General features: G+C 43.2%; 2 protein-coding genes across 3 annotated transcripts; both read right to left on the bottom strand.

Moving 5' to 3' along the window:
* Positions 1 to 6,620: 6,620 nt before the first annotated feature.
* Positions 6,621 to 9,589, bottom strand: coq5 (coenzyme Q5, methyltransferase). The gene is made up of 7 exons (XM_060053921.1): positions 9,357 to 9,589; positions 8,983 to 9,132; positions 8,595 to 8,825; positions 8,244 to 8,350; positions 7,589 to 7,677; positions 7,118 to 7,229; positions 6,621 to 6,966 (listed from the first exon to the last, which is right to left on the bottom strand). Exons 1-7 carry the CDS (start codon positions 9,547 to 9,549, stop codon positions 6,865 to 6,867), a joined length of 984 nt encoding a protein of 327 aa, XP_059909904.1. The 5' UTR covers positions 9,550 to 9,589; the 3' UTR covers positions 6,621 to 6,864.
* Positions 9,590 to 10,843: 1,254 nt separating this feature from the next.
* Positions 10,844 to 20,693, bottom strand: kremen1 (kringle containing transmembrane protein 1). 2 transcript variants are annotated; one of them, XM_060053919.1, is made up of 6 exons: positions 20,056 to 20,693; positions 17,796 to 17,949; positions 16,759 to 17,091; positions 15,005 to 15,232; positions 14,112 to 14,196; positions 10,844 to 13,711 (listed from the first exon to the last, which is right to left on the bottom strand). In XM_060053919.1, exons 1-6 carry the CDS (start codon positions 20,227 to 20,229, stop codon positions 13,552 to 13,554), a joined length of 1,134 nt encoding a protein of 377 aa, XP_059909902.1. In that variant the 5' UTR covers positions 20,230 to 20,693; the 3' UTR covers positions 10,844 to 13,551. The 2 variants fall into 2 exon arrangements, with proteins under 2 accessions (XP_059909902.1, XP_059909903.1); XM_060053920.1 differs by having other exon boundaries at positions 15,047 to 15,232; positions 20,056 to 20,689.
* Between the last annotated feature and the right edge of the window lie 781 nt (positions 20,694 to 21,474).

Here is a 21,474-nt window from a genome sequence, read left to right as displayed (position 1 = left end):
AGCATTAGCTTTGTTGAAGATAGTTTAGGACTACTGGACTTCTTCTGTAAAGTAACAATGTTAAATGTGTAACATGACATAACATTTATGGTTCAAGCCATAATTAGATCTCTTGGACTCTGCATGGCCTCAAATCGAACATCGACCAGACATAGTGAATGTTGGTTTAATCCAGGCTTCTGTCAATAAGACAGAATTTGTTCATGTGAACAGATTGTTACTTTACAGAAGAAGTCCAATAGTCCTTAACAAAGCTAATGCTTGCTCCAGGTGAGGCTTGAACTCACAACCTCGGCGTGCAGGTTACTGTCTTATAAGTACCGCGCACTGACAGTGTTACCCCTTATATTTTATTTGACAAAGACAACAGTGTTACCCCTTATGTTTTTTTTCATGACGACCAATCAAAAACAACAGTGTTACCCCCATATGTTTTTTTTCATGACGACCAATAAAAAAACAACAGTGTTACCCCTTATGTTTTTTTTCATGACGACCAATGAAAAAACAACAGTGTTACCCCTTAAGGTTTTTTTCATGACGACCAAAGAAAAACGATAGTGTCACCCCCTCATGTTTCATTTGATAAAAACGACAGTGTTACCCCCTATGTTTTAATTGATAAATATCGACAGTGTTACCCCTTATGTTTTTTTTCATGACGACCAATAAAAAAACAACAGTGTTACCCCTTATGTTTTATTTGACAAGGACAATTTATTTATCTTTTTTAAATATGTGTTTTTTTCATGACGACCAATAAAATACGACAGTGTTACCCCTTATATTTTATTTGACAAAGACAACAGTGTTACCCCTTATGTTTTTTTTCATGACGACCAATAAAAAAACAACAGTGGGTAAAAAAACAACAGTGTTACCCCTTATGTTTTTTTTTATGACGACCAATAAAAAAACAACAGTGTTACCACTTATGGTTTTTTTCATGACGACCAATAAAAAACAACAGTGTTACCCCTTATGTTTTTTTTCATGACGACCTCATGTTTCATTTGATAAAAACAACGGTGTGTCTATGTCTTAATTGATCAATATCGACAGCGTTACCCCTTATGTTTTTTTCATGACGACCGATAAAAAATGACAGTGTTACCCCTTATATTTTATTTGACAAAGACAACAGTGTTACCCCTCATGTTTTTGTACCCCTCATGCGTGCAGGTTACTGTCTTATAAGTACCGCGCACTGACAGTGTTACCCCTTATATTTTATTTGACAAAGACAACAGTGTTACCCCTTATGTTTTTTTTCATGACGACCAATAAAAAACAACAGTGTTACCCCTTATGTTTTTTTCATGACGACCAATAAAAAACAACAGTGTTACCCCTTATTTTTTTTTTCATGACGACCAATAAAAAAACAACAGTGTTACCCCTTATGTTTTATTTGACAGGGACATTTATTTATTTATTTTAAATATGTGTTTTTTTCATGACGACCAATAAAATAGGACAGTGTTACCCCTTATACTTTATTTGACAAAGACAACAGTGTTACCCCTTATGTTTTTTTTCATGACGACCAATAAAAAAACAACTGTGTTACCCCTTATGTTTTTTTTCATGACGACCAATCAAAAACAACAGTGTTACCCCCGTATGTTTTTTTTCATGATGACCAATAAAAAAACATCAGTGTTACCCCTTATGTTTTTTTTCATGACGACCAATAAAAAACAATCAGTGTTACCCCTTAAGGTTTTTTTCATGACGACCAAAGAAAAACGATAGTGTCACCCCCTCATGTTTCATTTGATAAAAACGACAGTGTTACCCCCTATGTTTTGATTGATAAATATCGACAGTGTTACCCCTTATGTGTTTTTTTCATGACGACCAATAAAAAAACAACAGTGGGTAAAAAAACAACAGTGTTACCCCTTATGTTTTTTTTCATGACGACCAATGAAAAAACAACAGTGTTACCCCTTAAGGTTTTTTTCATGACGACCAAAGAAAAACGATAGTGTCACCCCCTCATGTTTCATTTGATAAAAACGACAGTGTTACCCCCTATGTTTTAATTGATAAATATCGACAGTGTTACCCCTTATGTTTTTTTTCATGACGACCAATAAAAAAACAACAGTGTTACCCCTTATGTTTTATTTGACAAGGACAATTTATTTATCTTTTTTAAATATGTGTTTTTTTCATGACGACCAATAAAATACGACAGTGTTACGACAGTGTTACCCCTTATATTTTATTTGACAAAGACAACAGTGTTACCCCTTATGTTTTTTTTCATGACGACCAATAAAAAAACAACAGTGGGTAAAAAAACAACAGTGTTACCCCTTATGTTTTTTTTTATGACGACCAATAAAAAAACAACAGTGTTACCACTTATGGTTTTTTTCATGACGACCAATAAAAAACAACAGTGTTACCCCTTATGTTTTTTTTCATGACGACCTCATGTTTCATTTGATAAAAACAACGGTGTGTCCATGTCTTAATTGATCAATATCGACAGCGTTACCCCTTATGTTTTTTTCATGACGACCGATAAAAAATGACAGTGTTACCCCTTATATTTTATTTGACAAAGACAACAGTGTTACCCCTCATGTTTTTTTACCCCTCATGCGTGCAGGTTACTGTCTTATAAGTACCGCGCACTGACAGTGTTACCCCTTATATTTTATTTGACAAAGACAACAGTGTTACCCCTTATGTTTTTTTTCATGACGACCAATAAAAAACAACAGTGTTACCCCTTATGTTTTTTTCATGACGACCAATAAAAAACAACAGTGTTACCCCTTATTTTTTTTTTCATGACGACCAATAAAAAACAACAGTGTTACCCCTTATGTTTTATTTGACAGGGACATTTATTTATTTATTTTAAATATGTGTTTTTTTCATGACGACCAATAAAATAGGACAGTGTTACCCCTTATACTTTATTTGACAAAGACAACAGTGTTACCCCTTATGTTTTTTTTCATGACGACCAATAAAAAAACAACTGTGTTACCCCTTATGTTTTTTTTCATGACGACCAATCAAAAACAACAGTGTTACCCCCGTATGTTTTTTTTCATGACGACCAATAAAAAAACATCTGTGTTACCCCTTATGTTTTTTTTTCATGACGACCAATAAAAAACAATCAGTGTTACCCCTTAAGGTTTTTTTCATGACGACCAAAGAAAAACGATAGTGTCACCCCCTCATGTTTCATTTGATAAAAACGACAGTGTTACCCCCTATGTTTTAATTTATAAATATCGACAGTGTTACCCCTTATGTGTTTTTTTCATGACGACCAATAAAATAAGACAGTGTTACCCCTTATATTTTATTTGACAAAGACAACAGTGTTACCCCTTATGTTTTTTTTTCATGACGACCAATAAAAAAACAACAGTGTTACCCCTTATGTTTTATTTGACAAGGACAATTTATTTATCTTTTTTAAATATGTGTTTTTTTCATGACGACCAATAAAATACGACAGTGTTACCCCTTATATTTTATTTGACAAAGACAACAGTGTTACCCCTTATGTTTTTTTTCATGACGACCAATAAAAAAACAACAGTGGGTAAAAAAACAACAGTGTTACCCCTTATGTTTTTTTTTATGACGACCAATAAAAAAACAACAGTGTTACCACTCATGGTTTTTTTCATGACGACCAATAAAAAACAACAGTGTTACCCCTTATGTTTTTTTTCATGACGACCTCATGTTTCATTTGATAAAAACAACAGTGTGTCTATGTCTTAATTGATCAATATCGACAGCGTTACCCCTTATGTTTTTTTCATGACGACCGATAAAAAATGACAGTGTTACCCCTTATATTTTATTTGACAAAGACAACAGTGTTACCCCTCATGTTTTTTTCATGACGACCGATAAAAAACGACAGTGTGTTACCCCTTATGTTTCATTTGATAAAAACGACAGTGTTACCCCTCATGTTTCATTTGATTAAAACGAGTGTTACATAAGCATTGGATTTGAACAAAATTGAGCTTCAGAATCTCAGTTCGAAGAACTTTGCATTGCATTCATGTCTTGAGAGCAGATGAAGGGATGACCACGAACCACCAGAGGGCAGCAAACCCATTAGAGCTCAGCTCTTTCAGAATGAAATATGATCACATGAACCCTTCTGTGCATTCAATGTACATTACCTTATATGTATGGATATATTCACAACTGTTGGTTTTTTTTTGGTTCAATGTTTAGATTAACATCAAATAATAATCGAATCATCAAGTCAATATCGAAAGTAGTGCTCCAGTGGCGCAATCGGTCAGCGCGCGGTACTTATAAGACAGTAACCTGCAGCAAGTCAGGCCGAGGTTGTGAGTTCGAGCCTCACATGGATAACGCACATCTAACCCACAACCTCGTCGTGTCTTGGTGCAGGTTACTGTCGTATAAGTACCACGCGCTGACCGATTACCCCACTGTTTTGATGCAGACTTGAACATTAAACAAAAACGTGCTAGGCCAACAGCTTTGGTTTTACACAAAGAGAAATGAGAAAATGAGTAAGTTGATCTGTTATAATTGGTTCAAGTCTATGATTAGATCTCTTGGACTCTGGCCTCAAATCAAACATATACAAAAAATAGGGAGGGTTATTTTAAACAAAGCTTTTGTAAATCAGACAGAATTTGCTTGTGTGCACAGATTGTTACTTTACAGAAGAAGTCAAATTGTCCTCAACATTTTTAACAAAGTTGTTCCAGGTGATGCTCGAACTCACAACCTCGGCATGACTTGGTGCAGGTTACTGTCTAAGTACCACGCGCCGACCGATTTCTCCACTGGAGCTCAGAGAAAGTACAACAAGAACTTACAAATCACAATGAATGTAGTCTTTTAATTGTCCGCTTGTGAAATAATATCTCCTCCGGATTTGGGACCTTCATGTTTAGTTCTTTCAACAAATTAATGTATAGAGAGATGAGAGTATAAGTCCATTAATCGTATTCTGTTCGATTACGCCACGGGAGCGTTGGTTAAAAAGTGCAGATGACCTCGAGAAAAAGAACAACCTTGAAACAAAGGCTTTAGTATGCTAACTTGTCGCATAATACAACCCTTCGCCTAAGTGGAGTTGTGTTTATGTACTATGAGTGAAAGTAAACATAGTGTTCAACGAATAATTCACTCAAACGTGGACTACTCTGGAATTGCTAAACATGCAGATGATCAACTCTAATCACTGGAAACGTTTGGATGTACTGATCGTTTTGATATCTGGCTTGTCATATTTGGATGAGGGATCTATGACGTTCTGTGCTGAGAGAAGTATGAATTGTGAAGGCGGACGGCTGATGCAACCGGATAACAGTAAATTTCTCTAGTTTCATGTGATATGTGTATGTTGTCTGTGTGGTATCTCCTTGATAAGCAATTAAGCTGAGAACAAAGGAAGACACTTACTGTCAATAACAATGCGGGATAACGTCTCAATTTGCGGGACGTGTAAAAAGTAATGAAAATGCGCGACTGTCCCCTCCAGCACAAAGCGGGACATCTGGTCACCCTACCCCATTTATGTCCATAAACGTGTGACTGATCCCTATCAATCAGGGATGAATATAATGGAGGAGCCATAGTGGGTTTTTATGTTGGTCCAATTTTTTTTCTCCAATACCCTCCCTTCTTCCAAACTGTCTTCGTTCAAGTGCACGAATGCTGGGAGGAACAGTCGGAAGAAATTGGATAAACCTGATAGAAGTAACTGGACAAACATGACGGAATGGCGAATAATACATTATACATATAAGTTTTGGCCCAAAAATATTGTTTCCACCAGTCGTCTCCAAAATGACAATTCCACACTTTCTCAGTTGAACTAGGTTAACACGGTTTTGAAACTATATAAAAACAAATCAGCACTTATGGTATGTAACTCATATGTAATGTAGTCAGCAATAGATGGATTTGATCATATTATGTCCGATAACTGACATAACCCCTTGTGTTTTTTTTCATGACGACCAAAGAAAAACAGTGTTTTATTTGATAAATATCGACGGTGTTACCCCTTATGTTTTTTTTCATGACGACCAATAAAAAACAACCGTGTTAAAGGGACGCGGGAAGTGGGGGTGCTTAGCGTGCTGCAGCACCCCCCCCTTGCGCCCCCTGGCTGTAACTGCAAGTGAGAAAGTTTTCTGAACAAATCAATACTTTTTTTGTATATTTTTATCATACATGATTTTTCATTAAATTATTGAAATCCACCCTTTTTATATTTATACATTTTATTTAGAACATTGTCTTTGTAGGCTGACGTAGGCTATGACGCACAACGCAGAACTGTCCATCTGAATATGGTACTATGCTGATTTTACATAAGCATGTTGGTGTTCAACATCTGTTGTAGTGAACATTCTAAAACTGGTGTAAAATGTTGCTGCCATATTAAAAGACACGTTGAATGTTATCGTTTTGATTCTGGAATCCCGCACGTAAACTGGTTGGCAAAAAGACGGACGGTTCACTAGACGGAGAAACCGTCACTTTCCTCAAATCCGACAACTCGTAATTCTGGATGAAAATGAAGGCTTTCTTTTATTGTCACTTTCCTTTGTAAACCTTTAGAAATAACCTCCTGAACCTCCCGTCGATTTTGTTATTGTATCTTCATTAATAAAATACATTTTCCAGGATCAACGGAAAAAAAAGTATCCATAACAATAAATAGTGCTGTGTGCTAAGAGCTGAGCAATTGGGGGGTCCCACGAAAATACGAGGGTACCATCAGTTCGGGGGAACCGGCAGCCAGTCTGTCGTGCTCCACCTGCTCAGTAGCCAGCGTATGTCAAGTACTGTGGACCATAGTAAGAGTTCTTCATCTCACAGCTTGAAGCCTGAGTGTATGGCTACCACACCCCCAGTGAGATTGTGATATTTGACACGGTAGAAGCCGGCCTCCTCGATCATCCCTTTGAACTCTTCCTGCCGAAACAACATACAGGGAGCTTTGCGTCAGCGGAAATTAAACTATTCAAGAACAAGAAAAATAAGAAAAGGAAAAAGATAAAGTAGGAGGTGCATTGAAAGTAAGAGGAATTTTATAAAAGTCACTCAGGTGAAGAAGGGGACTCACCTGATTAGGGAACTTGCGGATGCTCTCTACCAGATACTGGTAAGACCTCCAGTCTCCTGCGATCACCTCTCCCAACACTGGGATCATCTGGAAACTGTATGCGTCATAAAGCCTACAGAAGAAGACACATTTTTACTGTGGAGGAAAGACTCATGAATGACTCATCTTAAACCTGCACTGTGTGTACGTTTGTGACTGTCGCCAACATTATATATTAACATTGAAAATTAGTTTTTTTTTTATACCTTCATGACAATTCACCATATTTATATATGGTAGGCGGTATTTGTGGAAAACTAAGTTAACTAGAGTTAGTCGTTTTCTAGAGTACATTGCTGTGTGTATAATATGTAATGTGCCTACTTAGAATAGTGAATTGAATCCATGATTATTATATAATTAAAAAGCTAACGAGCATGGCATTTCATCATTAGCAGGCCTTTGAAAGGCATCCCACTCTCTGTCTCTCACCTCGCCAACACAGGGTTGGTCACCTTGCTGAACTCCAAGCACAGGAACCTTCCCCCAGGTTTCAGCACTCGCCAGGCCTCCTGTAGGGCCTACAACACACCAGAGGAGAAGAGAATCGATGAGGCAACTTTACAGAGCAATGCACAGGGAGGATTCAATTAACATAATCAGCTGTAGCCAAATTATACTTCAGCAAAGGAATGTTAGGTCTCGACGTCACGACGCCCATACATGAAGTGCACCTCTAAGAAAACGGGAATATGAACGATGGCCAGGTTATTCTTTCCCGCTATGTTTTTGGTTCACTTAAGTCAGGACACCCCCATGCAAGTTCTTTCTTATGACATATCCCCTTCACCGAATATAGATCCCAGATGTCACTAACATCAACAAACTTGTCACTTTAGGTGTATTCTGGTCGGCTACGTTCAGAATCATGGACCTAGAACCCGTAACAAATGCAAGGAGACCCACTGCGTACCGGCAGCAGATATTTACAAATAATTATAATTCAGGCTCAACTCTATAAAAAAAGGGATAAAAGTGTGACCGTTACCGTCACGACACATAGGCCTAGTAAGGTAACCGGACAGACCTGCCAACGATCAGACCCATTACACACAGGCCGACATTGTTTAATGTGGACCTGGGTTACCTGGTCGATGTGGGTGACGTTACGGATGCCGAAGGCCACGGAGTACACGTCAAAATGGTCATCGGCGAAGGGCAGCTCCTCAGCATCACCCGTTACCCAGGACAGTCCTAGTGGCGCACACACACACACACACACACACACACACACACACACTATATTAACCAACGTATGTTTGATACGTTAAATCAAACAAGTCAAATTAAAGATCTAAGCAGTTACACACTGATATAATGGATTTACTAAACACAGCCACAGAGGATGGAACCAACATCTCTGTGTTTTCCGGACCACCAGGTCCTGCCCTCCAACACTAGTACCACTACCATCCTATTGCCTCTCTGTAGGAATTACCAGCGGTGAGGCCCATGCTTTCCGCCTTCTGCTTGCCCACTTTAAGCATCTCCTTGTTGATGTCGCAGACCACGGCACACGATTCCCGTTGTTCCTCGCCCTCCTCCGCCGCGGACGAATACTTCTCAGAGATTTCCTGCCACGACGGCGTCTGCATGGAGCGCACTACCTGCCGCCGCCGCCTCCCCTGCTGGGAGCGGACGTAGTCCAGGAAACGCAAGGAAATGTCTCCTAGGAGACGAGAAAGGAAGGCAGGAAGGAAGTAAGTAAGAGTAATCCTGAGTAGGCACAAGGGGAGTGGGCTGCACAACTAGGGCAGAATGATAATGCAATATCATGAGCACAGGAAGTGGTTTTAATAAAATAAAAATAAAAAAATGTCCAAAACCTGTTCCACCGGCCACATCCAGTAGCTTCGCGCCGGGCTGCGGGTGCATGACATGCAACAGCGTGTCCTTCCACAGCCGGTGCACTCCTAGACTCATGGCGTCATTCATCACGTCGTAGTTATGGGCCACGCTCTCAAACACCTGGTAAACTGGAAGAAGATGGAAAACAAATTCACAGACCTGGTAAACTGGAAGAGGATGGAAAACAAAAAAGAAAAGTAAACAAGAACGAGAGAAATTAAGAGACGGAGAAATAGAGAGACAGATAGATACATAAATAAATGAGGAGGATTTAGCAACCAATTAGAACTACATAAACGCAAAGATTGAGGTCTTACCTAAAGGACGGAGGGGTAAAGTAGTAACGCATTACCTTTCTTTGCCTTCTCTGCCTCCGGCACCGTTTCGAAGCCAAAATGCGTACTTTTCTCTCCAGCGGCATAGCTGAACACACGACACCCTGAGAGCGATTCGGAGTCACTTGACGTCTTTAACCGACCAGTACTGATCAGATTTCTGTGAGTCCTGGGTACACTCCGGACAAGCAGTCTGACGGAGGCTGCCATGTTGCCTGATGACTGAATAAACGTCACGGTGACGACCTTTCGGCGCGACGGCGACATTTGTAGTCCTTTCGTTTGTCAATCAATTCAACCGCTAGAGGGCAGTCGTAGACCACAGTTCACGTCGGATCTTGAGTTTTAAGTAGGCCTATTTTAAGTAGCCTATTGTATATTATACTTGGTAAACAAGTAAGGAAATTGTTATTTTCTTTGGTAAATAAATTGGCAACATAAATGTTCCCAAATAGTCCCGTTTGAATAGACTTTGTAATTATTTGGCCACTAAAGTGTTTTCCTCTCTGTGCATCAATTCTGGCACGCAGCCAATGACGCATAGCCAACAGGCTTTGCTATGGTTTACCATTGTCATAGCACCTTGGAGATGAAAGAAATACCTCTCATCGACGAATACTGCTATTACACTAAACTATAACAAATGTTTCGGAGTATTGCACATCCTCCCTTGTTTTCGGGGTTTCTCAGTCATGTTAATCCAATTGCAGGGCTGGCTGCCCCATGCTGTTTGCCCCCCCCCCCTGCAGTTAAATGTGCAGGTTGCCTGGTTGACCTCATCCCAGGGGGGTGGGGGAGCCTCTGATGCCCCCCTCTGGGTTTGTACTCCTCCAAACAGTCTGGGACTCATTCAACATATCTGATGAGAATTTCGCTCAAGATAATTGAAAGGGTGTGCTGTGTGTGTGTGTGTGTGTGTGTGTGTGTGTGTGTGTGTGTGTGTGTGTGTGTGTGTGTGTGTGTGTGTGTGTGTGTGTGTGTGTGTGTGTGTGTGTGTGTGTGTGTGTGTGTGTGTGTGTGTGTGTGTGCACTAAATATGCCTCTAAGTTTGTTTACATGAACATGTGTTGGTGTGAATGGAAAGGCATGCTAATTAGGCAGGCTAAGTCAGTGTAAAGTGTTGTGTTATACTTTTCTGTACATAATGTTATGGACAGAATTGTTAAGGATTAAAAAAGTGAATTCCCTTGTTTATGTTCCAGAAGGCCTAGCCGACAGGGTTTAAATCCATCTTACATTTAAACCATATGTTACTGAATAATACAAAACTGAGCAAATCAACGTTGGAAGAAACAGTGATTTCACAGCTTGTATATGCTTATGTGTGTCATTGAGTTTAAAGCTCCATCAATAACTGCTGATGGAGCATCTGTTGTAGATAAGTGCTACGCAATTAATGGCTGGCCAACGTTTGTTAAGCATCTAGAATATAGAGGTAGGTCTTTCATTTTATTTATAAACCAAATGAAAAATGAATGAATGGAATAATGTGAAATGGTACAGGTTTAAGAAACATGCATACAGTGTTTAATTTGCAACAAGGTCACATTAAATAAAACTACAAAGATACTTCACTTATACAAAAGATAGTTTATATCCCATTCACATACAAAATAACAATAATTTACTGTATAAATTAAACTTTTCACTATTACTTATTTACAATTTGCCAAAAGCATTACCCACTGACACACACACACAAATCATTTCCCGTAGGGTCTCTTGTTGCTCAAAAGCACTGGCCTCCGTCCCTGAAGAGCCAGCGTGGGATTTTCCAATTGACTGGATGACAGGACAGAAAATGAGAGTTTGCATAATTCACCAGACTATCCAAACAGATATGGGCTTGCTAGATTTTAACTGTCAAATTTAGTTAGGTTGCCTTTGATTTGACCGCACGTTCATATTGCCATCGCTTTCTCTCTCACTCTCTATCTCTCCCTCTCTATCTGTCCCTTATCCTTACGTCTATCTCACTCTCTCCCACTCTCAGCCCTACATTTCTGTTTCTTTATGCATGGGCTGATCTAAACCCAGAGTCTTGGGATCTTGCCCTGCAGTAATTAACTTTACATTACAGCCGAGCAGACAGACAAAACATCGCATGAGGTCAGTGTCAGGCAAACTTCTCAGGATGGTAACTTGATTATGAAAACTTTGGGATTTAACTCGCATTGGGATTTTAATTTGAAGTAACAATTTGTCTCAAGTGCAATATAAGTGCATCATTATTTTGGACCATGATAGGCTTTGCTGCACAGTGATATGGTGGTGTATGGTTGAAACCAATGAACAATCAAAATGAAAGGTCAATTATTTTGGCAGAGTATCAGAATCAGACATACATGTGTATACAGTGCTGAGACAGCAGTATAACAAAGGTAATTATTGGTCAAACATATGGATTGTTCTGCTGCCTTAGAAATAAACAATGGTTTTCCAACTTGGATATCCTTTACATGTGAAAATGTCCGTTTTTTGGTCAACGTACAAAATGTTCCACAGAGACAAAAATAAAATGGAATATGTATATGTGATCATTTGAACAATTTACATTACAGACCCCTGTAGCCCACATTCAAACAAAACACATTTTAACATGAACATGATGTCCAGTTTATATCACCAACTAAACATAAGAGAAAAAATATGAGTCTTTTAATTCAAGGCTTTGTTTCTGAACGCCAATGCGTAGTTTTATGTTAATTCCTGCATGGTCTGTTGGGGTTCTTTGGGGGGAAATGAATAGAAACCATCTGTGAAAGTGCCATTCCTAAGTGAACAGTAGAATCTTGATTTGAGAAACTCATAAGTGAAGAAGAAAAAAATTATTGTCAATGCTGACTGAGAAACAGGTGAATTTTCTTTCAATAAAAAAGTTTGGGATTTTAAAGGTGTGTGCGAACACGATACCAATAGATACTCAGGATCAGACATAAGTCTGAGACAAGAGCAGAAGTGTTCTTTATGTTGCCGACTGAAGACTCCCACTAACTGACACAGGCTTAGAAGCTCCTTTAAATCCTATCAAACATCATGTCTGTTTTCTACAAAACTGCAGTTTAAAAGTCTCTCATAAACCAGACCCTTCAGCAAACCTCAGTGGAACATCTTTAGGAAGAAGATACATTTCTCTGTCTCTCTGTTGCTCTGTCTCTTTCATGCCTCTGGATCATTTCAGTTGGAATCAAGGATTTGTGCCGTGGGTGCTTGGATATTTAACCCTTTTTGTACTTGTTCCAAACCTGTTATTCTCTTGGCAGAAAATCTACAATGTCTCATGGATGAACTCAATAAGTGCCTGATTTAAGATTTCTTTGAATGGGATGGATAATATTTTTGGCTGTTAAATTTGTAAGTTTTGGTCAGTGTTTTTACACAGGTGTGTGTGTGTGTGTGTGTGTGTGTGTGTGTGTGTGTGTGTGTGTGTGTGTGTGTGTGTGTGTGTGTGTGTGTGTGTGTGTGTGTGTGTGTGTGTGTGTGTGTGTGCAAGGTAGAGCAGATGTTGAAAGTCCATATTCATTTTCTTGCTCCACTGCTTGATACTCAACAAAGACAACAGTTCCCATCTCTACGGGAATCCTTTGCTGTTTACTCACACAGCAGCTGTGGACAGTGAAGTCGCCTGCCACTCACAGCGAGCCTCCCCCCCCCCCCCCGTCCCGCCCCCCCCAAGGTTTGGTGGTCGAGGTAACCCATATGTCCTCTGACTCCAGTGATGGTGAGGATGTCCCTGGGCAGCGAAAATGGGACCTCCTGTAGCCCGAGCACATTACTGAGCACATTACTACTACAACGGGTTGTCCTTCCTCAGTCTTTCTCAGGAGCAGTAGATCGGCCCTCCTGAACTTGCTGCTCTCCCACACCACACGATCTCTGACAGCCCTGCCGATCCCTTCTTCGTTGGTGCAGCGTCGGGGGGGGGGGGTTGTGGGATGGGGGACGGGGGACGGGGGACGGGGGGGGGACGCGGAGGGGCTGCCCGGCACTCTGCAACACTCTGCTTTTTTTTTTTTGTAGAAGCAGCCACTGAGTCATCAGATGTCATTAGCCACTCGGGTCAGTCGTTAGCATGTTAGCTTAGCTCCCCCTAGTTCCTCCGTACCCTCTTAGTAGAGTTTCTGTTTTTGTTGTCCTTGAGGGCGAGGCGCCTGACAGCCATGGTGGTGGTGGTACACAGTAGTGGTGTTAGCGGTGAGGGGCGCAGTGCTCCTAGTTGCCCACCAGGGGGCTGAGGTCCCCGTGGTGGTTCTTCAGCTTCTTCTTGAAGAGGGAGATGGTGGACGGCTGGTAGAGGATGATCCAGGGCTCCGTGGATGCGGTGCTCTGGCTGCAGCTGTCCGAGCCGCTCACCGTTGGGATGTTGGGGGCCCTGGAACGAGAAGAGAGGAGAGAATAAGAATCCGGAACTCAAGTTAACTGTGACATGCAAAGTGGCTCTTGATTTGCACACCAAACACCTTTTTCGCTCCTGATTGTAAACATATTCCTTATTTATATCTAGTGGTACTTTATTATCATCCCATCGATGCAACCAGACATAAGCTCATTCGTTCGTAAATATTTTGTTTTTTTCTTCGATTTTCGAGTCTGTATTCTACTACTAGCCTCAACCCAGACAGCCAGCCAGTTCCATGTTTATTTTGTTTTTTATTTTATGCAATTTTCTGCTTCAACACCCACATTTCCCTCACATGAATAATAAAGTGTTATCTTATCCTAAAAGTCCTGAGTTGAGCATTGTTGTTAAAGTGTCTACCATGAATACTTACTTGACTGTGATATGCAGCAGTAGCTTCGCGACCATGGCTATGACGGTCAGTGTGAGAAGCGCCGCCAGGGCGTAGATGGTCCACACTAGCAGATAGAAAATGCCATCAATACATGAGATAGAGGTTGACAGAACAAATAGGAATAGAGTTAGCTGCCTAGTCTTTTGATATTTTTAAGCCAGATCAATAAGCTAGTATGTATTAACATTGTTGATACACATGGGCCACATACTCTACTCTTGGAACAGTACTAGAACACAAAGAACTTGAAGGTGTTTGTCAATAGAAGAAAAAAGCATAGAATATGCCAATACATCCTCAAGGTCGGGGCATGAGCTGTCAGTGAAAGTCGTGACAGATGAAGTTGAAAGAGTTCATAAGAATGAATGTTCCGTTTTTAGTTAAAAGTTATTCTAATATAAGTCAGGAACTGAAAAGTAACCAGATTGAAAGCAGCCAGTGAGAGTGATAGATTGAACTTCACAATACAATTTATTCAGTACAAAGGTATACAGTATATAGGCAGGAGAGAGGAGGGGAGGAGCCAGACGGTAGAGGCGGGAGAGAGGAGGGGAGGAGCTAGACGGTAGAGGCAGGAGAGAGGAGGGGAGGAGCTAGACGGTAGAGGCAGGAGAGAGGAGGGGAGGAGCTGGACGGTAGAGGCAGGAGAGGGGAGGGGACGAGCTAGACGGTAGAGGCAGGAGAGAGGAGGGGAGGAGCTAGACGGTAGAGGCAGGAGAGAGGAGGGGAGGAGCCAGACGGTAGAGGCGGGAGAGAGGAGGGGAGGAGCTAGACGGTAGAGGCAGGAGAGAGGAGGGGAGGAGCTAGACGGTAGAGAGGAGGGGAGGAGCTAGACGGTAGAGGTATATCATATCGGCGAGGAGGGGACATACTAGCATGGTGGCCGCTGGTGTTGCTGGGTCCTTCCCACTGACCTGGCATGTTGTGCTCCGGCTTGTCAGGACTGGTCGTGATCACATACATGATCTGAGAGGAGCGGCCGTTGGACGAACCGTTGGACTTTTCGGTGGCGTCCAGCGGGGGCGTGGCCTGGCTGGTGAGGTCGCCCTCCACTTCCCGCTCTGCCTCCTCAAGCAAGTTGGTCTTTTGGCCCATCAGAGCTAGATGAGTAAGTATGTGAGCGTTAGTTGGCACGATTATATTACTTCATATTTCCCCATTAAGGCATTTAGCCTTTATTAAAAACATCCAACAGTAATCGATGTTCGATGTTTTTGTATTGATCGATGATCGATCAACATATGACAGACCAGGTATAGATCCTTTATTAAAAACATCGAAGAGTGATCGATGATCTATGTTTTTTGGATTGATCGATGATCGATCAATACATGACAGAGCAGGTAGGGTCTAAGCACCTTGCTCCGAAAAGTAGGTTACAGACATTGGGGTTCATAAACTCTTGTTGTGGGAGTCAAACAGTCTAGTCACTACACTATCCTGCCCCTGAACAAGAATATTATTGAACGATGAACAAGAACCCAACATTGGTCAGGGATATCCTTTGCACACACTTTACTAGTATCTTTATTGGGTGTCTGTGTTGTCGACAAACTGAACTCGGAAGGGAACACCAATACCAGCCTTACCACTGCTGATGACAGGGATAGCGTTAACAAGCTTATGGGAAAAAGCTGGTTTGATTATTGGCCTCCAGCTGGAGTCATGAGATTACATCCTTAAGAAGAGGATGACAAGAAGGCTGCACACTGCGCCGCACACTGTCAAAGTCCTCCTCTCAGAACACTTCTAAAGACTGTAAACGTTTGATCAGTGGATGCACAATCGTACTTATTTGTACTGCTGATGCCCTGCTCCACTGAGAGACTGCGGAGGTCTTTTGAAGCCGCTGATATCAGTTTGTTTAATGATCTGCTGTAACCCAACGTACAATTTGAATTTCAATGTGCGGGGATGTGATTGAATGCCTGGGATTGTGTCTCTGTTGTTGCAAATAAATGTCCCCTGGGAGTTCCATGAAGTGTGTCTCTCTTGGCAGAAATCATCCAATGTTTTCTCATTCTGTCGCCACCCCCGAGTCCCCTCAAATTCCAATTTTGTTCTGAAATAACTTTTTCTATTGACTATGTTTGTGGATTGCCCGACCCCCCCTTTTCTCACCTACGTGACCGTTTACGGGGCTCCATAAATATTCTCTCGGAACATGGAGTGAGTTCTCTGCCCATCTTCAGAGGTCGAACTTTGACCTCTTACAATATGGTTTGCAGCAGAACCAGCAACAGGGTGAAGAAAGAGGCACTGAATTATGACGGAGGGGGAGAACGAGGACTTGGGAAAAAGTTGTCTTCAAGTACAACTATAAGTTTAGTTGGTGGTGCCTACAACTATAATAAGATAACCCAGCCTAATATTTAAGTCTTAACAGCATTACTTCTGCCTAGGATGATTCGATTACAAAAATGCATTATTTAACCTAAACAAAACATATAATCTCTTCTTAGTCCGACAAATTCCTAAAACACAAATGACTGCAGCACAACATTTAACCACGCAGAAAAAAAAAATACCTATCCTGTGTACCTCCAACCAATCAGAAAGGGTGTTCTATTACGGCCAGCTGGGGGTCGAAGTGCACGCGTGGTTCCGGTGCGTGGGATTGGCTCACCTTGGTAGAGCAGGGCGAATCCCTGGGCCCGGTTGGTGCGGTCGGAGTAGAAGTACAGGATGACGTAGTCCGCCGTGACGTTGAGCACCTCCCGCGGCGGGTGGCGCCCGTCGAAGCGCGCCAGCACCCGGCTGCTGTGGCCGTCCAGCAGCTCCACCATGTCCGTCTGGTCCGAGATGTCGAAGAAGGTGAAGTTGAAGAGGAGGGCGGAGGCGCCCGGCACGTGGATGGTCCAGTAGCACACGCGGCCCGACGCGTACTTGTCGGGGAAGTCCGGGGAGTAGATGACGTCCGAGGGGGCGGTGTAGTTCCCGCCGCAGGACCCCACCTTGGCTGTAGAGATGTGGGAGGGGGGGGGGGGGGGGGACTTTTTAACAACAGAAATTTCCGGGTACTTTTGGAGGACGTTTGATGTGAAACATGTGACTGCAGCTTGTGCAAGGAGATTGTTGCGCTGTGAACATGATGGAGGTTGTGCAATCCTACAACTTCAGACTTCTGCCTACTGCCGGAGAGAACGTTGCAGACGTTGTGCACGTGTTTAAAATATGCATCCTTTGTGTGTCCTTTAATTGTGTGAACACTATATTGGTTTGTGAAATCCAATAAAATAGTTATTCCTACTTTTCTATTGCTATCATTAATTCAAAGTTTATTTCAAATAAAAGTTTTTTATTTGAGGCGGAAAAGTCGAGGATGAAAGTATATTGGAATGGGTCGATAACAGTCGAGGAAGTATTTGCACTCTCGCTATTCATTTACACTCACTATTTATTTTGGAACTGGGTTTAAGCTTAGGGTTAGGGTTAGTAGTATGATGTACTTGGTGTGGTTCAATGCATTACAGCCGCTTCAATTCCCAATGGATCCGGCTATAATATGAACGGCTGAAACACTACAAAGCTTTCGCTGTGCAATCATCTCAACAGATGTGGAAACACCAAAAAAAAATCCAAACCCAACAAAGAAAGTAACCAAAATCCTTTCATCTGGTCAAAATCTCAGAGAACCCAAAAGTAGAGGAAAAAACAACTCACTGTCGAAGACGATCACCCAGCCGTCCCCGCCGCAGGGCTGGGTGTGGTCTCCGAAACACACGTGGTTGCACTCCATGCTCGGTGCCTCGACGTGGTCCCGCAGGTCCAGCTCATTGCCACAGAAACAGGCGTAACCCGACTCCATTCCCGCCAGCTGTGGAGCACATGAAAGGGGAGACGTGCAAATCAGTCCCTCGTCCATTCAAAATCCCTCTCCACACGCAACGCCGCCATGGTGCAATTAACGATGGGAGTTACAAACAGACACCCAAGATCACAACAGTGATCATCAGAAGAAGCACTAGATGATATACATGAATTATCTATTCACTTTTCTATGGACAGCCCGACCGAAAATGTGGTACATTTTGTAATGCGGTTAATACATTCGTTTTAACCACATTTTCAAAAGTTTTACGTTGAAATGTTTTGGGTCTTCATGTTTCAATCAACTGCAACATTCTCATATTGTAAGAAAGAACAACAACGGTGTAGTTAATAAGAATTATGACCCACCATTGAAAACCGAAAGTGAAGTAGTGCGCACTTCAGGAACAGTGTTAATCTGTCCACTCAAACGGAAACCAAACCACACATTGACTCCCGAAACAATCAAAATGAGGGAATGAATCCAGGAATGCGACCAGCAAACCTCACACATCTCGACCCTGCCCGTCACACTCAAAAGCCCCTATTGTCGTCCCCCCCCCCCCCCCCCCCGAGTCAAAAGTTCACCATTGTGCAATTTTCTGCCACTAAATGAATTCACAAGTGAAGGTACTGCATCATTTCCTTCTCCCATTCTTTTCTCATGGCACAGGAATTTATGGAGGCAGCGGCCGGGCCGGGGCGACTCGTGTCATCGCCGCTTCCCGCTCTGATTATGTGGAGCTTTGTGGGGGGGGGGGGGGGGGACGACACCATCATAATCCTTTTATTCAAGATAACAGCGGGTGTGGTTTGGGTTGGCGGAGGAGGAGGTGGCTTCTTCTGACTCACAGTCGTTAACGACTCAAAGAGCACTGATCAAGTATTCCCGCCACACCAGCAACACGCGTCGACGTGGCGAGCGTCGCCTCTGCCCCGGTCATCAGCGCCCCGTTACCCACGGCGCGACACACCCCCACAGCAGACGCACACGCGATGCCAATCTTCTGAGGCATCCTGTCACACACGCACACACACAGACACACACACACACACACACACACCCACACACACACGGACACGCCATTGGGAATGTGAATGATGATGGGGAAGGGGGGGGGGTGTTTCTTCAGCGTTTCTTTGTCGTGGCCGAGGTCTGTCTCACAGGGGGGCGGGGGGGGAGTGTGGTCGTGGTGGGGGTGGGGGGGTCGGAGTGTGTGAGTGTGTGTGTGTGTATGGGGGCGCGGGGGGAATCAGTGCTCAGCCGGATGTACAGGGACAGAAGTGGAACACCTGGGACTGGTTATAGCCGGTATTACAACGATTTTGGCAGGAGACCGAGTTTGGGGGGAAGCATGGGAGGGAGGGAGGGAGTGAGGGGGGGGGGGGGGGAGGGAGGGAGGGAGGGGAGGGAGGGAGGGAGGGAGTGAGGGAGGGAGGGAGGGAGGGAGGGAGGGAGGGAGGGAGGGAGTGAGGGGGGGGGGGGGGGGGGAGAAGTGAACGAGAAGGAGAAAGAGAGAAAAAGAGAGAGAAAGAAAGAGAGCTAGAGAGAGAAAGAGAGAGAGTGTTAGCCAGAGCGAGCGAGAGGGAAAGAGAGAGAACAGAGGCAGAGTCATAACCCATGGGGCTAATAATTGCCCATTTCCAGCTGTCACTCGTGATTGTTTGGCGGTGCGTTCCGTTTGCAAACAGGAAGTTAGACGGAGGAGAGGCCGGGGAGAGGAGGGGTCACTGGAACGCTGATTAGAATATCAACGTTTCGAATGGGGCTTTTATTTTACACTGACAAATGTTTGACAAACTGTTTCAGTTTACTCATTCATTGTCATGCCTAAGATTTGCCAGAATATGATATGCTGAGAAAGTCCACAATATTATAGATAATAGAGTAATAAAGAAAAAAATGACTGGAATTATTCAAATGAGCGGGTATGGGTTAGTAGAGAAAGCTGCACCGGTAACTATTCACTGATGCGTCCGGTTACCTTGTGTCGATTACGAAACAGTCTCACATCATAACTTTGCTATTGCAATTTTATTAGTTGTTGAACAAACTGAAAGACTGAAAGTCAAAACTCAAACTTCAATCCTAAAGCGTGTGGGAGAATCCTACCTCGTAGCGTTGCTTCCTGCAGAAGCTAATGCAGTTCTGGATGGTGAGTTTGTTGGAGGTCTCGCTGATACCTGACAGGGTGGGAGGGTCACCGCTGTCTTTGAAGCAGCCCAGGTTGCCAGGCACTGTAGGGTGAGAGAGAGAGAGAGAGAGGGAGAGGGAGAGAGAGACCATGAATGTCAGTTTGCATTTCCTTAGCTTCACAACATTGATGTTGACACACAGCGACAAACATGTTTACTGTCCCGGAGGTTAACAAATAGTGAGTGTGCGGTTTGACAGATACATGCACTCAAAGAAGTGAACGAAAGAGTTTTGCCCCCCGACAGAAAGAGTTCTACACCCTGAGGAGACCAATAAATCATAGTATTATCTTCCTCCTCTCATGCAAACCCATGCAAACATCCAAATAAGCAAACACAGAGTAATTCAGCAACTTGTAAAAAAAAACGTTTAACATATCCAGCAACAAATCCCCCGTTCTTTAATCCAGGGCAGACTCGCTGCTTATCACCAGCCCCCTCCCTGAGTAGGTGTGAGTGTACTGAGGCTGCGGCAAATGCGGACCCCCAAGGGTTCACGCACCACCACCCGGTGGTCCGCTCCATGGGGGGGGGGGCCAAGCTGGGGACGGGGGATAAGAGGAGACATTCCCCTCTCGGGAAAAGAACAGGGATGCACTCCAGAGGAAAAATGTAATGTTGTGTTTACCAGCTCCTCCCTTTCGCCCCCCTCCCCCCCCCCCCCCCCCCCAACCCCAAAGGGTGCCAAACAGTCCCCCCTCGAAAAGGGCCCTGAAAGAGGCTGGTGGTGCTGAGTGGCCCCAGAGGGACCATAACGATGGATTTGATTAAACACATCATCCGCTAGCTGGAGTGCTGCCTGGAAGGTGGTGTTAAATAGGATGTGATTAAACACTGGGGTACCCACCTCCACCGCCCCCACAGCCCACAACGCCCCGCAACACACATGCACGTGCACGCAGGCACGCACCCACGCACACAGGCCTCGTTGCAGGCCTGCAAAGTGTGTGTGTGTCTGCATGTGTTTGTTTGCGTGTGTGTGTCTGTGTGTCTGCGTGTGTAAGTGTGTAAGTGTGTGTGTGTGTGCGTTAATGTGTGTGTGTGTGTGTGTGCGTTAATGTGTGTGTGTGTGTGTGTTTGTCTGCATGGGTGTGTGTGTGTGTGTGTGTGTGTGTGCGAGTGCGTTAATGTGTGTGTGTGTGTGTGTGTGTGTGCTGTGTGTGTGTGTGCGTTAATGTGTGTGTGTGTGTGTGTGCATTAATGTGTGTGTATGTGTGCGTTAGTGTGTTTGTGTGTGTGTGTGTGTGTGCTGTGTGTATGTGTGTGTTAATGTGTGTGTGTGTGCGTTGTTCTAACTTGGCTCCTGTGGTGATGACACACTCTGGTGAGCTATACG

The sequence above is a fragment of the Gadus macrocephalus genome, chromosome 6, assembly GCF_031168955.1.
Source record: "Gadus macrocephalus chromosome 6, ASM3116895v1".
Taxonomy (NCBI): Eukaryota; Metazoa; Chordata; class Actinopteri; order Gadiformes; family Gadidae; genus Gadus; species Gadus macrocephalus.
The sequence above is the reverse complement of the archived record's forward strand: the minus strand, read 5'-3'. Positions and strand labels throughout refer to the sequence as shown.